The 18,803-nt window shown below is 46.5% G+C and overlaps 2 gene segments (V, D, J or C); both read left to right on the top strand.

Moving 5' to 3' along the window:
- The window catches only part of LOC142045840 (immunoglobulin lambda variable 3-21-like), a 100,785-nt gene extending 93,511 nt beyond the window's left edge, over positions 1–7,274 (top strand). Inside the window, 2 exon segments of the V gene segment in view lie at positions 3,869–3,912; positions 7,009–7,274. Coding sequence covers positions 3,869–3,912; positions 7,009–7,274 — 310 coding nt within the window.
- Positions 7,275–10,318: 3,044 nt separating this feature from the next.
- LOC116815932 (immunoglobulin lambda constant 1-like) lies at positions 10,319–14,854 on the top strand. The segment is given in 3 exon segments: positions 10,319–10,378; positions 11,520–11,583; positions 14,216–14,854. Coding segments are annotated over 3 exon segments (447 nt in total).
- Positions 14,855–18,803: the final 3,949 nt, after the last annotated feature.

Below are 18,803 nucleotides of genomic sequence, written 5' to 3'. Positions count from 1 at the left end.
AGGGAATCCCCGGGTGATACTGGGCTGCATGAGAGCGTAACGCAACCCCCGTGGGTCTGCAGCCAGCCCTGCTTGTGCTGGGATCCTGGCAACTCTCAATAGAGCAGCAGGGCTAGGCTGGGTCAATACTCAGCTGGGTCACTAGCCCTGCAGAGAGCAGTCTGCTCTGTGCATTAGTACTGAGTCATCCTCTGCCCTCGCATGGAGCAGATTCTGGCTCCCTGCTTCTCCCTGAGCATTAGTCATTCTTCAAGAAGCCTCGTTGGAGTCAATAGTCTATTGGTTGAACAGCTCAACACTCAGGGAAATAAGTGTCCAAATCTGGCCCATTGAGTGAGGGGCACTATGCTGCTGCAGGCTGGTCCTTGAGATCGGCTGTAACCAGAGGTCCTGGCTAAATCTGGTCAGTAGAGACACAAAGGACCCTGTTGGATGAGTGGCATATGGCAGGATATTAAATACCAACTTGGGTGACAGCTCCCTATGCACCCAACCCCCCCTCCCCACAGGTTCAGCTGTACATGGAAATCTGCCTGAATTAAAAACTAATGCCTATGGCCACTGTGTGACACCTGCTGTGTTTCAGCCAGAGAGGAAGGCAGTGACTTTTATGTGCAGTTTGACCAGCTGTGTAAATGGTTAGAGTACTTTGGGAGCCTTCAGATTCAAGATACTTTTCAAATGAAATAAGAACATTACTGATGATCTGGATTCTCTGGAATCACTCAGGCCTGTGATACTTCTCGGGTGCCGCACAATTTGGGCCTTGGCAGGCCAGAGCAAACAGTGTGTCCCCCATTAATAACCCACAGTTGTGCTGGGGGATCAGTTTAATGTGAGACTGGATACTCCAAGGGGCAGACAGCAGCATGCACCACGTGTGCAACTGGGAATTTGCATCATGGAGACCATTTATTATGGACCCCTGAGCAGTGCTGGGCCAGGCAGCCAAAGGAGATCCATAAACACTGATTCTCCTATAGTCCTTGGGCCAGAGAGGCAAAGGGATACATTTGTATCACATATGCCACATATTTGTTGAATCCCACCGAGGTGCCACCACTCACAACATGAGTGACACAGATGGATGGATAGTCATGCACTGCCACCTCCTACGGAAGGGGATAAGGGGAAAGGAGAGCAGAGGGAAGCTGCAATATGGAGAAGTTTGAAAGAATTAAGGTTCCTTAAACTTCAAATTATTTTTAGCATCCCCAGATCCACTGTCCCACCATTCCCTCTCCCCACACACACACACACACGTCTGTACATGGCAGGGGTATAAGAATCCCAGGTTATAATTTGCAGAGCACAGTGTGCAGAACACAGAGGGGACAATGGTGCTCAGAAATTTTCAGAAGCTCACACAAAGCATATGTGAGAGAGGGGGAAGCAAGCATTTGCCATAGAGTTGGCTACTAGAAACCAGAGCGTGCGCTGATTATACAACTACTTCATTGACAAAAAGACTCTGGAAAGAGATTAAACTTCCTTTGCTCACCGTTTATTAATTGGGCCTGTTCCCTTGCACATGTGAAGTGCAATAAACTGATGAATGGACTGAAAAACTGCATGAAATATTTAGGGTATTTTTAAAAGTGACTCACTCCATAGAAAGTTAAGTTCAACTGAAAGTCAATAGAATTCAGGAGCTTAAGGGCCAGATTTAAAAGGCATTGAAATGAATGGGCATTTGGCAGACAGGTGCTTCTCAAAATCCCGCTAGCTAGCTGCCTGTACATATAGGTGCTTAAATACCTTAAGCACTTGGGTTGGAGTGTTAAAGTCACTTTGACAATGGGACTTGGGCACTTTTGTTAGCAGCTCAGGCCTGCCCTCCATTACCCAGGATCTGAGCCTGAACCACTCAAGTCACAGGAGCTTCCCCACCAACTTCAGTAAGTGCCGGATCACATGTTAAACACACCACATGATCCTTGGCTTCAACTGCGGCCCATTACAGAGGAAATGAGGCTGGAACCATTCACTCCCCTGGCCATGCTGAGCTGACACACACCAGGCACTAAGGGGAATTTGTATTTACAGTCAGAGGGAGGGTCCAGTGCCCTGGTTTAATTCAAAAGAAACCAGCTGAGCATGGACACAGCTCACAGCCTAGATGTTTACTGGCCCTGCCCTTGGTGAGAGGGGCCCCACACACCCACACTCTGCTGGGCAGCAGGCCCCAGAGCTTCTCTCCTAAGGCGAGGGGCAGGGAATAGCCCAGTGATGGTGAGCGTCTCATGGCAGCTCTGTCCAGGGAAACAGCGCAGGGATTTACTGCTGAGAACAGCTGGGAAATACAGAGCAAATGGCTGTTGGTGGCACTGAGTTAATTTCTAAAGGCAACTGGGAGGCTCCCTTCAGGAAAGTGAGAACCACCCCTGCACACTGGACATAGGCTGAGCAGACATGCTCTCTGTTGATACCAGCATTGCCTTGTACTGGTACCTACAGGGGCAGGAGCATTTTCCAGCATATGCCAGCTGAACAATGGACATGGCTTTTACAAGCACCAAAGGTTCTGAGCATCCTACTTGGCTCCTAGCTTCCAGTAATGCCTGCACCTGGTCCAGTAACGCCTGCTGGGGTTCAGACAGAGCGTGGGGTGATCGGTTACATGGCACATGGATCTTGAGTCATTCCTCAAGCACATCCAATGTGGAGACGTCACCAGCCCCCTGCATGGCTCAGCTGAGACTGAACACAGGATGCCATGATGCAGCTCCGTGCAGAAGGGCTGTGCCCAGTGACTCAGAGTGACCCACTGGTCCCCTGGCCCACCTGAAAATCCTGATCAGGTAAGTTGGGACAATCTGGGAGGGGATGTCTTAGCTTCTCATGGACAGGTGCAGAGAGGCTGCACTATTTAGAGAGTGGATGAGGACAGCACGTGGTTTGGATCGCATCCAATCCACAGGCGTGCAGCCCCTGGCATGTCTGATCTGTCTCTTCACTGACACTAATTGGTGGGTCACAGGGACATGCTGTACATTAATTATGTCTAGAAAGATGCTGGTGCTCCAAGAGGTGGGGGGGTCACGGACACAGTTTCTAAATACTGTTATCGTATCCATAACATACACCACTGAATCCATTCAGTACTGACAGCTAATGCGCCTCATTCCTTCCATGACACAATTCCACTGAAGTCACTACAATCGCACCAGTGATGAATTTGGCCCAGTACTGGCCTGTCATGGCCAAATGGCAGTGGAAGGACCAACACACAGTCCAGTTGTGTACATGCCTCCAGCACTCACAACCGTTCTCCATGGGCTCCAGCCACAGCCGCACAAACATGCAGGCAGATCCACAGCCTTAGTGGAGGAACCCAGCACGGTAGCAGAACACAGAGCTCCTTTGCTTCTCTCTCTCAGTACCTTTACGGCCTCAACCACTGTTGTGCCTGAGCATCTCTGAGACATGATAGAACTTATCCTTATACCACCCTGTGAGGTACGGAAGTGGTGCCCCTATTTTACAGGTGGGGAATGGAGGCACAGAGATGAGATGACTTGCCCAAGGGCACAAAGTCTTTGGCAGAGCCAGGACTTGAACCTCAGTCTTTTGACTCTCACTCCAATGCCTTAACGACAAGACCATCTTCTGCTCTCTTACGTGGGCTGTGTACGGGGACCAGGATTTGGCCTTCTTGTGAGTTGTCCCAAGGAATACTCCATTGCTTCACTTCCCAATGGATCTTCAATCCTCCGATTGTGTGATCAGTTTCTCCAGAAAGGATAAACCTGCACTCTCATGGGATGCCAATGGAAATTGTCCCGTGTTTCTTTTTCCCTACCTGGGCAGTAGTAGTGACTTTTCCCTGCCATCGACTGGGACAGGTTTTTGTACTGCCCTGTGTCACTGTGGTGGGTCTTCGGTGGAGGAACCCAGCTGACCGTCCTTGGTAAGTCACTGAATTACTCACAAACTTCCCTTCTCCTGCCTGTATTGTACATTTTCCATGTTTTTTTTTTCCTGAGTTCTTTGTCTTCACACTGGGCTCGGGACTCCTCTCACTTTATATATGGACCTTCATGCAGTGTTGGGAATAATGTTTAGTCTCTCTGGATAGTCCATAGCAGGTGTACATAGTCCATGCTGGGTTTTGTTTTCTTTTGCCAATTAAGAGAAGTTTGAATTTGCCCATGAAACCTATTGAGATTCTGCCACTGGGTCCCCAGTTATGATGACCTAGTGTTAGCCCCTTAAGGAAAAGATTTTCCCTCTTTTTCTTTGAAGATATGAACTATTTCTCAGTAGCACCAGGTGTTAGTCAGTGTATGAAAGAAACCCAGAGCCAGGTTCTCAGGTGCTGCACTGTCCTAGCTCCATTGTCTGCAACAGAGCTCCACCATAACTCATCCCAAAATCCTACAGACAGGTGTCCAATCATTGGTTTCTCGTGATTTAAAATCTGATTTTTCGGGGACCATTGGAGGGAAATGCTTAGCACTGAGAGCTGGGCAGAAAATATGGTTTTACATGGTTAATAATTTTAGGAAAAGCAAAACAAAAAAAATCATTTTCAGCTCAATGGGTCCAAAATCCCAAAGAAGCATTTTCAAGTTGAAAACCAAAAATGCTTCAGTTATTTCAATTTTTTCCATTTTTGGATTTTCAGCCAAAAAATTTTTTTGAGAAAAGCAGATACTTCCAACAAAAATTGTCATGCAGTTGAAAACCAATTTTCCACTGAAAATAATTTTCATGGGTCATTTTCAACCAGCCCTATATGTAGCATTGTTCAGTTAGAGCTAGACAAGTGACTGATAACATTTGAAAAATAGAAGGCAGCTCCTCATATGATGTAAATCCATGTCGCTTCCTTGCCAGCAATGGATGCACTGATTTACACTTAGCCTGAGTGAGTCTGATTGCACTGACTGACTTACTCCTGACCCCAGAGGATCCGTTCCATTGTACCTTGGATGACTGAAGCTACCACTGGAGTTCAGTTTAAAAATGCAACCCAACCCCACCCAAAACCTTTGAAATATGCCAGATGTTATTTATACAGACTAGGGCTGGAGCAGCCTGCAGGAGGAGAGGGCTTTAAAAAGGTTGCATTAATTGTGTCCGTCGAGCCTGGGGCACACTAATGAGGTTTCTGGCCAGTTTGAAAGGCTGGACGGCTTCCTAGAGGCTGGGTTCTGTGTCTGCCAAGCTCAGAGCTCAGTGATCAGGGAACTGGTTGGACCAGCCGGCTTCAGTTACAGAACAGCCTTGGAGACCTAATGGACCTGGCTTAGCCAGAGCTCAGTGAGCTAATATTGTCAGCCCTGACTTTAACACCACTGCTGGCTGCCTTAACCTACAAAAACATGAAATAATTAAGGTCCAGACAGCGACAGCCCTACTCATGCCAAGTAACAAATTGCTTTTCATACAGTCCCACTAATGTACACAGGACCAACCACCTGTGGAGTAAGATGAAACCTGGCGCGAGGATGAGCATCCTAATCTGGCCCCTGCGACAAGGCTGGTGCATAAATGTTATCAAGAGTTTAAAAATTCCCCAAAATTTTGTGCCCTTCATAAGCAGGTCGTGCCTTCAATGTCTCCCTGCAGTTACACAGCACCAGACTAGGGCCTCGGGGAATCTATTCTGTGCCCACAATGAAATCAACCCTCATTGTGGGATTTTGCAAAGTCCCTTTTCCTCTTCTCTTCAACTCCATCCAGCAAAGCGCTCAGACGCACACTGGATTGGGCCCTGTAGCAGGGATTGCTCCCATAAACGGGTCTGTACTTTACAGCTGCTGAAAATGTTTCAGCAACAAGCTTGCTTGGTAACTTGGCTGTTCAGCACCAGGAACAAGCAACCAAAGTGTGGTAGGAGGTTGTTTTGTTACCCAGGTGTTAATCAGAAGATCTGACCCTTAGCAGAGAGACCTACAGACCCAGATAGACAATGAGAATTCAACAATGAGTTTATTGACCCACTTGGCAGAATAGAGAATTTATCCCTGCTGTGGAATTCCATAGGATGGTTCAAAAACAAACTCTCTTAAAACTGTACAGAATTTTAAAATGCTTTCCATAAAACACTATTTAATGCATGTAGCTCTCCTTCCTATGCTTTGAATCCTACTGTTTTTGTAATTATCTGTTATAGCATTTTCTTTCATTAGGAAAAATGGGGGTTACCCCCAGATTCCTCTGTGCCTCTTGCAAAACAGCCCCCAAGGCCAGAACAGACAAATTAAACTCTAAGCTTAGACCCTAAGAAATAGCCCCAAAATAATAAATAGAACGTAGTCCTAGAGAAATACTTATCTGCTGTTTTTATATTTCTGAGATGGGCACAAGGCCGAATGACCTAGAGGTTTTCTCTGTGAATGGCTCTCACTATCTCATACGCAGATAGTCTGTTCTTGAGAAATGAGAGAGAGAGAGTTTTCACCATGGAAATATCTTCCGAGCTAATTCAATGAGTAGCACCTTTATCTGCACTAAACAGCAACATTTGAGAAGGAAGGTGCTACTGTATGTGAGGAAGGGGATCAAAATCTAGCACTTAATAATGAGGAATTCTGTGCAAACTGCCTAGGTTGCCAGCTGTTTAGAAGTCATATTTCTCCATATCCGACCAACGATGAATTCAAAGGGGAGCTTGGAAACAATACTGATAATACTTCACACTTCTACAGCATCTTCCACCAAGTGTCTCAGCACTTTAGAAATATGTAAAAACACATAAACCTTGAGAAAAAGCCTGTGTGCGGAGAGTTCAGTGATGTGATCCCCTTTCATGGGCAGAGAGATCAGTGACTTCATCAGATTCACAGAGGAAGCCTGTGGCAGAACTAGGAAGGGACCCCAAGTGTCCAGATTCCCAGTCCTGTGCCTTAACCAGGAGACACCTCAGATAATTACCCCTGCCACAACGCTTGTGAGAGGTTGGACTTGTTGCACTGCAGAGATCTGGAATTTCTTGTATTCTGCACTGGCAATCCATCTATCTTGGGTTTCTAACACTGAGTTTTCTTTGTCTTGTATGGTCAGCCAAAGGCATCTCCCACCGTGCACCTCTTCCCTCCATCCTCAGAAGAGATAAAAACAAAAAGCAAAGCCACGCTGGTGTGTCTGCTGGACAGCTTTTACCCAGGGTCAGTCCAAGTCACCTGGAAAGCTGACGGCCAGCAGATCTCCACTGGAGTGGAGACGACCAAACCCTCCAAACAGAGTGACAACAAGTACATGCCAGCAGTTACCTGTCTCTGGATGCATCAGCTTGGAAGAGCCATGAGAGCTACACCTGCCAGTGACACACGACGGGAGAACTTCGAGAAGTCCCTGAAGAAGCTCAGAGTGGGAGGGCTCAACCGGTTCCCATGTCAGTCTGTAGGGGGTTCCCCAAGGGAGCCAGGATCTGTCCGTAGCATTCCCATAATGCTGATGTCCAGCAAATCTGCTTCCTATTTTAGGTGGGGGATTTTATCAATCCATACGACACCGTCTTTATTCCCACGTCCCCATTCCTCTCACCCCCCTGCATTCCCTGGAATTGTCCTTCCTGCTTTAGTCTCTGATGCAGCCTTGTTATGATATTAATAAAATCAGAAAAAATTGACTATAGCTGTGACTGTGAAGAGTTTAACTTCTTCTGTCCCTTTTCCACCTTGTGTATTAAATGCAATATTCACCTTCTCTTCCAATAAAATAAACTTACCTTTTATCAGCTAATATGGTTTTCTTTATAGGCTGGGTTAATGCTCAGCTGGGTCACTAGCCCTGCAGAGAGCAGCCTGCTCTGTGAGTTAGTATTGAGTCATCCTCTGCCTTTGCATGAGGCAGATTCCAGCTCCCTGCTTCTCCCTGAGTATTTTTCAAGTAGACTCATTGGAATCAATGGGCTATTGGCTGAACAGCTCAATACTCAGGGGAATAAGTGGCCAAATCTGGCCCGTTGAGTGAGAGGCACGACACTGCTGATGGTGGTTACCTGGGATAGGATGTAAACAGAGCTCCTGGCTACTTCTGGTCAGTAGAGACCCAAACCCCTCTTTGGAAGAGTGGCCTTTAATATCCTGTCAACACCAAGCTGGGTGACAGCTCTCAGCCCACCCAACCGGCCTTCTCACCAGGTTCAGCTGTACAGGGAAATCTGCCTGAAATAAACTAGTGCCGCTGGCCACTATGCAATAGGTCCTGTATTTCAACTACAGGTGAAGGCAGTGATCCTTATGTCCAGTTTGACCAGCTGTGTAAGTATGTAAAGTGCTTTGGGAGCCTTCAGATTCAAGATATTACACTTGAAAAGCATCATTATTTAGAACTAAATCAGACCAGTCCTGATGATTGGGATTCTCTCGGTGCACTACTGGGGCCATTAGTACGTCTTGTGTGTTGCACAGTTTGGGCCTTGATGGGCCGGAGCAGACAGTTTGTGTCCCATTAAAACCCACAAATGATGCTGGAGGTCCAGGGATAAGTTTCATGTTGCATATGAGACTGGATACTCTTGAGGAGCACCTGGGAGTCTGCCCCACCCTTCCCAGACAGCAGCATGCACCGTATGTACAGCTGGGAACTCACCTTCTGGAGAGCGTTTATCATGGACCTCTGAACCGTGCTGGGCCAGCCAGCCAAAGGAGACTCTGGAATACTGGTTCTCCTACAGCCATGGGCCCCTGAGGTAAAGGGATACATTTGTATCACCTATGCCAGATATTTGGTGGCAGCACAATGGGATCTGACACTCACAATATGGGGATGCAGATGGATGGATGGGTGGACGGACGGAAGGCCAGCCATTCACTTCTACCTCCTCCAGAAATGAATAAGAGGGAAGGGGAGCTGGGGAGAACTGCACTATGTATGAGTTTTAAAGAATGATGGTTTCTTAAATAAGTATCTTTAACATCCCCACACCTATTTGTCCCACCACTGCACCACCACCCCGACATAGCACCCCAAGTACAGGGGTGGGTGGATGTGTTAAGATTTCCAGATGATGGACTTGTGGAACACCAAAAGTGTGCAGAGCACAGAGGGGACAATGGCTCTCAGAAGTTTTCAGGAGCTTACAATGCAAGGATCTGTGTGAAGGGATCAGACAGAGCGTGTGTGAGAGTGTGAGTGTGAGTGGCAGGGGAGAGAGGGAGAGTGAGCATGTGCCATAAAGAGTTGGCTGCCAGAACCTATTGGTGCGCGCTGACTTTTAACACTACTTTGATTGACAAAAAGACTCTGGAAAGAGATTAACTTCCTTTGCTCAATGTTTAGGAATTGGTCCTGTTCCCTTGCACATGTGAACTGCAATAGACTGACGAATGGACTGAAAAACTGCATGAAATACTTAGAGTATTTTCAAAAATGACTCACTCCATTAGAACTCTAAGTTCAACAGAAAGTCAATAGGATTCAGGAGCCTAAGGGCCAGAATTAAAAGGCATTGAAATGAATGGGTGTTTGGCAGCTAGGTGCTTTTGAAAATCCTGTTAGGTGCCTCCCTGTACATTTATTTAGGTGCTTAAATACCTTTATTTAGGTATTTAGGTGCTTAAATACCTTTAACAGTCCGGCCCAAGTGCTTAAGTCACTTCTGACAATGGGACTTGGGCCTTTTTGCTAGTGGCTCAGGCCTGCCCTCCATTACCCAGGGAATTCTCTGGGGGTCTGAGACGGAACCACTCAAGTCACAGGAGCTTCCCCACCAACATCAGTAGGTGCTGGATCAATTGTTAAACACAGCATATGATCCCTCTTGGCTTCAGCTGCGGAAATGAGGCTGGTACCATTCACTCCCCTGGCTGTGCTGAGCTGACACATACCAGGCATTAAGGGGAGTTTGTATTTACAGTCAGAGGGAGGGTCCAGTGCCCTGGTTTAATTCAGAATAAACCAGCTGAGCATGGACACAGCTCACAGCCTAGATGTTTACTGGCCCTGCCTTTGGTGAGAGGGGCCCCACACACCCACACTCTGCTGGGCAGCAGGCCCCAGAGCTTCTCTCCTAAGGTGAGGGGCAGGGAATAGCCCAGCAATAGTGAGAGTCTCATGGCAGCTCTGTCCAGGGAAACAGCGCAGGGATTTACTGCTGAGAACAGCTGGGAAATACAGAGCAAGTGGCTGTTGTTGGTGGCATTGAGTTAATTTCTAAAGCAAATGGGGGCTCCCTTCAGGAAAGTGCTGATCTCTGTTGCACACTGGACATTGATCCCAACATTGCTTGTATTGGTAGTAACAGGGTCCCAGCAGAAGATGGTGGTGATCGGTTTCATGGCACATGGATCTTGAGCATTCTTTATTTGTTCCTTCTACATGTCCAGTGCGGAGACTTCACCAGCCAAATGCAAGAGAGAACATCATGACACAGCTTCTTCAGAGTGACCTCTGGCCCTTTGAACTATCTGCAGATCCTGATCAGGTAAGGCAGGACCACGTGTCATGGGATGTCATAGCTTCTCACTGACAGGTGCAGGAAAGGCTGCACTATCCGGATGAGAGATGAGGACAGCATGTGGTGTTGGTTTCCTATCCACACACACGCAGCCCCACATTGCAGATCTGTTTCTTTGCTGACACTTGTTGGTGTGACGCTATGATAGTGTTTACACTATGTCTGTAGAGAAGCCAGTGCTCCCAGGGGTGTGGGCTACAGACGTGCTTTGGAAACAGGGGTATCCCCGACATGAAATACACGATTGGATACATTAAATACTGGCAGCAAATGGGCCTAATTCTTCTCTGGTAAAATTCTCACAAGTCACTATAATTTCATCAGGGTTGAACGTGGCTCAGTGTGTTCACTATCAGCATCCCGAAGAAATCTGCCAGCCCCTCCCTCCTGGGGACCTACGAGGGGCAGCTGGCAGTGAAAGGACCAACAGTGTAGCAGCCCCAATTCAACGCTCTCTGCGTCCCCTCCTCCACCCACAATGGTGCTAGATGGAGATCCATGAGAACCATCCACAGCAACACATCCAGGCAATGCTAGAGGTACCTGCAGATCCCCAGACCATGGGTGTGCATTGGGGGAGCACAGGGGCAGTGGAATCGAGTGCAGTAGCAGCTGCCTAGCACACAGATCCTGTGTGTCTATCTAGGCAGGTTTATGACCTGTATCACTGTCATACCTGAGCATCTCACAGCCATAACGGAATTTATCCTTACAGCACCCCTGTGAAATAGGGAAGTACTATCCCCATTTTACAGATGGGGAATTAAGGCACAGAAATGATGTGACTTGCCCAAGGGCACAAAGTCAGTCTGTGGCAGAACCAGGATTTTACTCTAACTCCCACTCCAGTGCCTTAAGTACAAGACCATCTTCTGCTCTCTTACGTGGGCTGCATGCTGGGACCAGGATTTGGCCCCATATGAGCTCTCCCAAAGAATACTCCATTGCTTCACCTCCCAATGGATCTTCATTCAATCAATTGTACTATGAGCTTCTCCAAAAACAATGAACCTTTGCTCTCATGGAGAGCGAGCAGAAGTTGTCCCATGTCTATTTTCCCCATCGTGGGCAGTGGTGGAGATCTCTCCCTGCCATCAACTGGGACTAGTTTTTGAACAGCCGTGTGTCACTGTGGAACATCTTCGGTGGAGGAACCCAGCTGACCGTCCTTGGTAAGTCACTGAATTACTCACCTGCTTTTCTTCTCAATGCCAATCCGGTCATGTTTCCATGATTTTTATCTCCTTTTCTCTCTTAGTCCTAGGCTTGGGTCTCCTCTCCCTTTATACACATACCTTCATATGGTGTTGAGAACAATATTAAATCAATGGATAGTCAGAGTAGAGTGCACGTGTCCCATGCTGGATTTTCTCATCTTTTCCCAATGAACAGGTGTCTGAATTTGCCCATGAAATCTATGAAGATCCTGCTGTCAGGTCCCAATTTTTAAATAACTGGTGCGAGCCTCCTAAAATATTTTCTACCTTGTCTTTTGTTTTAACGGACTAGACATTTCTTAAGTCCATATGTGAAAGAAACCAAGTGCCAGGTTCTCAGCCAGGGTAAAACAACATAATCCCTTTGTTTTCAATAGATCTCCACCAAAACTCACCTAAACCTCTTTAAGATAGATGTACAATCCCTGGAAATCTAATGTGATAGGAAAAAATAATTTGTCCTTTGTGATTTGAAATCTGATCTTCTGGAGTAGTCTGAAGACTATTCATTTTGGTAAAATTTAGGCACAAAATGGGTTTCAATTTCTGGAAAAATTTATCAAAAATTAAAATATTTTTGTCTAAATTCACAGCAGAAAATTGAAAAATATTTTCTATCAATAATTACTGAAAACAAAGAAAAACCCTATATATTTGCAGAAACCTTTCGGTTTTGAGATTTTGCATTTGAAACAAGAAATTTTTTAACACTTTCTGCAAAAATTTCCATTGAGATGAAAACCGAATTTTCAACTGAAAAAAAGATTTGATGGGCAATTTTTGTCCAACCCTATTTGTAGAATTGCTAATTTAAAGTGAGGTAAGACATTGATGCAATTTTAAAAATATAAGAACGGATCCTCATGTGGTGTAAATTAATGTAGCTCCCTTGGCAGTAATGTAACTACACCGATTCACACTTGCACTGAGTGAGTGTAATTGTACTGACTGACTCATTCCTGACCCAGAGGATCGGTTCCATTGTACATTGGATGTCTGTAGCTATCGTGGATTTTAGTTTGGAAATACCACTCAACCCTGATTTTCTGACAGTGCTGAAGGACACCCAACACGTATGAAACATGGAGAGTTACAGATAAATGAGGTGGGGTTGGAGCAGCCAGGGGGGCAAGAGGGCTTGAAAGAGGCGGCACTAATTGCCTCTCTCAAGCCTGGAGCACACTAACGAGGTTGCTGGACAGTCTGGAAAGTCTGGACGGCTTCCTAGAAGCTGCACTCTCCAGCTGCCAACCTCAGAGCTCAATGACCAGGATGCTGGCTAGGCCAGCAGGTTTCAGTGACAGTAAAACCTTGAGGAGCAGATAGATCTCGGCTAGCCAGGGCTCAGTAAATCAGGGCTGACTGAGCTACCTCAGACAACATTGCTTGTAGCTTTGATCTGTGTAAAGTGTGAAATAACTACAGCCCAGGCTACACTAAGCCTACCTGTGCTAAGTAGCACCTTGCTCTTCAAACAGGCCCACTGACATCCTTGCTACCTGGAATGAGGAAGAGTTTCTCAATTTGGCCCCAGTTAGAAGATAAGTGCCTTTTACTATGGGGTTAAAAATTCCCCAAAAGCTTTTGCATCCATTCCTAAGCAAGTAGGTCCTTTATTGTCTCCATATCTCCATGCAGTAACATAGCACAACATCATGCAAGGAGATTCTACTCTGTACCACCATGAAATCCACCAATATTGTGATATTTTGCAATGTCTCTTTTGCTCACCTTGGTCCCCTATCCAGCAAGGCACTTAGACACATACTGGCTTGAGTCCTTTGGCTGGGATTGGTCCCATATAGGATTCTGTACATTAACGAGCTTCTGAAAATGTTTCAACAACAAGCTAACTTGGTAACTAGGTCTTAAATGTGTCTAGATCCCCTGTCCCAGCCTTTGGATACTATTGGAATCTTTGTAATTACATTTTACAGGATTTTTCCATAAGGATTCCTCTCTGGGTGCACTGAAGTGGCTTCTCGTGCCCTAACCACAGACATTATCTCTAAGTAAACCTTAGATCCTAAGAAATATCCCTGAACTAATAAGTCCAAAATCCTTAGAAAGATGCTTTTAGATTTCTAAAACACAGCACAATGCAGAATCAGCTGCAGCTTCTCTTTGTGAATGGCTCTTGCTAGATGTCCAATGGGTATTGATTGGAATGTGATTCTTTACTCACTTTCAGACCAGCTGATTTTTTCTTAGCACCAACACCATACACCTGGCAGGGCCCGAGCAGTTATATGAAGTCAGTGGGAGATATGGGTATAAGAGGAATACGGGATCAAGCCTTCAGAGATTCAAGTGATATTATCTGCCTTCTACAGGCATAGGGACAGTTACTAACTAGGCCAGGTTCACTCAGGAAGGATGTGAAAGACGAAGGATTGGGTCCCAAATGTCCTGATTCCCAGCCCTGCGCCTTAACCAAAACAACATCTTACATCTCAGATGATTATCCTGCCCACAGCGCTTGTGGAGGGTTGGATTTGTTACACTGCAGAGATCTGGAATGTCAAACATTCTGCACTAGCAGTTTCTGGATTTGGGTTTTCTAACACTGAATTTCCTTGTCTTGAAGGTCAGCCAAAGGCATCTCCCACCGTGCACCTCTTCCCTCCATCCTCAGAAGAGATAAAGACAAACAACAAAGCCACACTGGTGTGTCTACTGGACAGCTTTTACCCAGGGTCAGTCCAAGTCACCTGGAAAGCTGACGGCCAGCAGATCTCCACTGGAGTGGAGACGACCAAACCCTCCAAACAGAGTGACAACAAGTACATGGCCAGCAGTTACCTGTCTCTGGATGCATCAAAGTGGAAGACCCATGAGACCTACACCTGCCAGGTGACACACGATGGGAAGAACTTCGAGAAGTCTCTGAAGAGCTCGGAGTGTTCTTAACAGGGTGCTCCGCTGGTTCCCATGTCAGTCACTAGAGAATTTCCCAAGGGAGCCAGGAACCAAAATGCTGATTTCCAGCAAAACTACTTCCTGTTTTATGTGATCCCTTTGATACCTGCTGTTATTCCCATGTTCCCACTGCTCTTGCCCCTCTGCATTCCCTGAAAATGTCCTTCCTGCTTCAGCCTCGTTACGATATTAATAAAACCAGAAACATTCAGCTATCACTGTGTCTGTGCAGAGTTAAACTTCTCCTGTCCTCTTCACGCTTACTGACTGTATTTGAACTATTTACATTATCTTCCAATAAAACATGTACCTTATCATCCAAATGTTCATCCTTCTGCTTCTGAATCTCTTTCGCGTTACACTTTTTCTTAGCTACTTACTGCATGAATGTTAACAGCACAGAGCTGCCATGTTATTCCTTGGGAGTCATAGAAGAGCTAACGATTGATCTGATCTAAGGTGGTAACACCAAACCCAGGGGTCCCTACTGCAGAAACTCCCCTCTGAAGCAAGTTCTGTTGGTTAATTACAGAGGACCAAATTCTGCCTAAATCCCATTGAAGTCAATGGGGCTAATCCCAGAGTAAAATGGGATACATTCCAAATGAGCAAGGATGACAGAATGCAGAGATGTTTGATTGTGTAATGCGAATGCTCTAGTTACAATTAAAACAGAACAATCCACGCTTCTCTGAGGTTTATAGCTTTAGGCTGCTCATAGTTTCTGATGAGTCAGTTCACACTATTGGACTCTTAAATACAAGTGTCTTGCATCAAAACCACACACCGTGTGGAGGTATTATTTCCCCTTAGGGCAGATACAATGGACATACCAGACAGCAGCGCTTAGGTGCCACTGGGAACCAAGTTCCCACGGGAGAGTTATCAAGGACTCCAAGTGCCCAGGTTAGATGCAACCAAAGGAGATGACTCTATTAAAACAGAGTCTTCAGTAACAATATACACTTTAAAATAATGATTGAAGAGCTCAAAGCATGTGGGAAATGGGTTAAATTGGTTTGCTTATGGAAGGACGTGAGAAGGAGGTATTCACTGTCTAGCACTAGTGTTTGGAGTCCCCTCCCTGGCCTGCCAGGTTCTCCGCCTCTGAAAGGGAGTTAGGAATTGAGGACAGGAAAGGAACCTTTCTCCTTCTTTCCTCCCTCTACCCAGATCTGTACAATGGACACTGGCCAGTATTATCCATGGTACAATGAAATACATGCACACACACACACACACAGGGAGGGCGCCGCGAGATGGAGCCAATGAGTTTGCAGTCATGTTTTAAAACATTTACTTATTAAAAGGCTCCAGGTCCAGAGTAACTTTTCTTTTGTTGAGTGGCTACAATGTAGTTGTTTCATAGGATCACAGAATATCAGATTTGGAAGGGACCTCAGGAGGTCATCTAGTCAACCCCCTGCTCAAAACAGGACCAATCCCCAGACAGATTTTTGCCCCAGATCCCTAAATGGCCCCCTCAAGGATTGAACTCACAACCCTGGGTTTAGCAGGCCAATGCTCAAACCACTGAGCTATCCCTCCCAACATTAGAATTTGATATGGACCCAAACCCAAAGTATTCTGCTTTGGATCTGAATCTCAAACACTCCAAAGATCATGGTGGAGTGGGGTGGGGAAAGAAGAGGAGGGGAGGCGGCCTTGAGCTCAAGTTTTTGCCTCTACATTGGGGCATGAATCCTCTGCCATCCAGAGTTCAGCACTTGGGAGAAACTGGGCCTGATCCTCTCTCGCTGACCCCTGCTTTACACGGGGCTCGTTATGCGGACTTCAGTGCAGTTTCTCCCAGTTTACGCGGTTGTAAGTGAGGGGGGAAATCAGGCCCAGGATGTCTCCTCTTTCTCCAGCGATGGAAGCCAGCAATCAGCATCACGAACCCCTCACTAGCCCCTAGCTAAAGAGTCCTATGGTCGCAGCAAACAGCCATGGTAACCAGAAAGCACCATTTCGAGGCTGTTTAATGGTGTCAGTGATGGGATAAAGGAACAAGGTTCAGCTCCTAGTGGCCAAGTCTCCACACCCCAAAATTACCACCGCAGACGGCCCCTTTATGAGCTTTTACAGTGGAATGGCCAAGGGCTGAATTGGCCTGGACATCTGGGACCACTCACCCTAGAGCCAGGCCTTCCCACTTAGGGTTGAGGCGCATTAGCAGGACATCATGGGGAAATCCTATATGCAACACCTCTAAAGAGGGCTTCGGGCTCTAGGCCTGCCAGTCCAACCCCTTTCCTAAGCCCTACAGCTCTGGGTCACCAAAGTTAGGGACCTAAATCCATACTTAGGCACCAAATTGAGTGACTTGGTTCTCCAAGGTGCCAAGAACTGCAGCTGGAACCAGAGCAAAAACATTGGCCTAAAAAAAATAAAGAAACAGAAGAATGGTAAAAAAAAAAAAAAAAGTGTCCAGCAGACCCCTAGTGCCCATTAGAGGGTAAAAGCAGGACGGAGCTCACACGAGTTATGAACTGGGCTGCGTATGACAGGTCATTACCCTGAGAGATGGTCTCTGAGTACAGAAAGTCATGTAAGCAGGTAGGCACTTGAAATCACCGAGGAACGGTAAAGGCAGGTACTGACCTAATGTCCTCAATGACATCAGTTATTAGGTTTCCAGGCAGGTCCCATTGAAACCAATGGAAGCTTTGCCATTGACCTCAGGGGGGAGCAGACAGGCCCTTATTGCTTGGAACGGCTTCCCTGTTAGCCAGAAATCTCTTCACTTCCCAGAGAGTTGGACATTCCTTCATGGAATCCATCCAGAGCAAACACTTAGAGCCAAATTCTCTGCTGTGGCCCAGAGCCGCTCCGTACAGCAGGGGATATCGGGGGTCAGAATGAAGACAGTAGAGGGTCAGTTACAGCCTCATGATTCTGGGCCTGATCCAGAGCCTGTGGGTGTTTTTCCATTAGTTTAAGTGGTTTGGACCAGGTCCTATGAGCCCAGGTGTCCCCAGCAGGCTCAGAACAATGGGATGAGACTGGACCCTTAACCCTGCCCCCAACACATTTGACTTAAATTCAGCTCTATAAATGGGGGAAGGGGTGGGGGTGGAGGAGTGTATTCTAGTCAAACCAGTTTGCTCATCCCTAGGACCCTGCTAGGACCACCCTGCTAGGTGTTCCCAATAAACTCATTTTACCTCTTGTGCCAGAAGTTTCTACAGAGAGAAGACATCTCATCCTGCTCTTGGGCATCAGAGGAATAACCCCAAAGGAGTTTTTCCGTGCTGGATTCATAACACGAGTGAGATCTTCCTCTCACTGAGCGAGAGGTTTTTGCACAGGTGTGTATCATGGTGGTGGATCTTGGTGGAGGAACCCAGCTGAACATCCTCAGTAAGTAACTGGAATTGGCTTGTATGATCTCGTCTCCAATGGAGACAATTTTTTCCTTTCATGTGCATCTTTATACTTTTAATCTTTTTCCCCGGGACAGGTACTTCTCCTATGTAGAGTGCTCAGAAAATTGTTCTCTTTTGCAAGATACCGCAAGGTGTTTGTCAACTAGGGGCAGCCTGAGGGTCCCAAAACCCCTAGATTCTTTTCAACAGCCTTTTACAGGAGTTTTAGATTTCAGTTAGAGGGGAAATACTGTCCGGTGGCCAAGCTGTGTAGAAGCCCACACATAGCTCCTCTAAACTGGAAGCCAATTATTCTTTTAAAAGACAGGTTTGGGAGTCTCCTTTCTCAGCCATTTACTGCATAAAGCCTGCATATTGTAGCCATAATTTTCAAAGGTGGCCACTGATTTAGGGTGTCAATTTTTGAGCCCCATAGATAACCTAATTTTCAGATATGGGGAATTCCCAGCTGCCATTGACTTTAATAGGAGTTCTGGGTGCTCAACAGCTCTGAAATCAGGACTACGTTCTCTCTGGCCAGGAAGTGCAAACCAAGCCATCCTCCTTAGAAAAGTCAGCTCTAGAGTTCTGCAGTGAGTCCAGGCAGGAGCTGTAAAGTCATAGCACTGGGCTCTCCTTTCATTTCAAGTCTCTGCCCTGGTGTGCCTGACGAGCCCCCGCTCCTCATCTGATCATTTTCCCCACTAGGGATGTCTCCAGAAGGTGCAGAAAAGGCAGTTTAACTCAGGCTGTTCTGCTTTCCGGCAGGGAGAGGAAATCTCACTAATTATTGATTAAAAGAGTTGCTGAACCACGTCCTGAAGCACCAATTTGGAAGTGAATAATCAATGAATAATACATCAGTGAGCTACTGGAGAATCCTCTCTG

The sequence above is a fragment of the Chelonoidis abingdonii genome, chromosome 22, assembly GCF_003597395.2.
Source record: "Chelonoidis abingdonii isolate Lonesome George chromosome 22, CheloAbing_2.0, whole genome shotgun sequence".
Classification (NCBI taxonomy): domain Eukaryota; kingdom Metazoa; phylum Chordata; order Testudines; family Testudinidae; genus Chelonoidis; species Chelonoidis abingdonii.
Note: the sequence above shows the minus strand (reverse complement) of the source record. Positions and strands in the feature narration are given on the sequence as shown.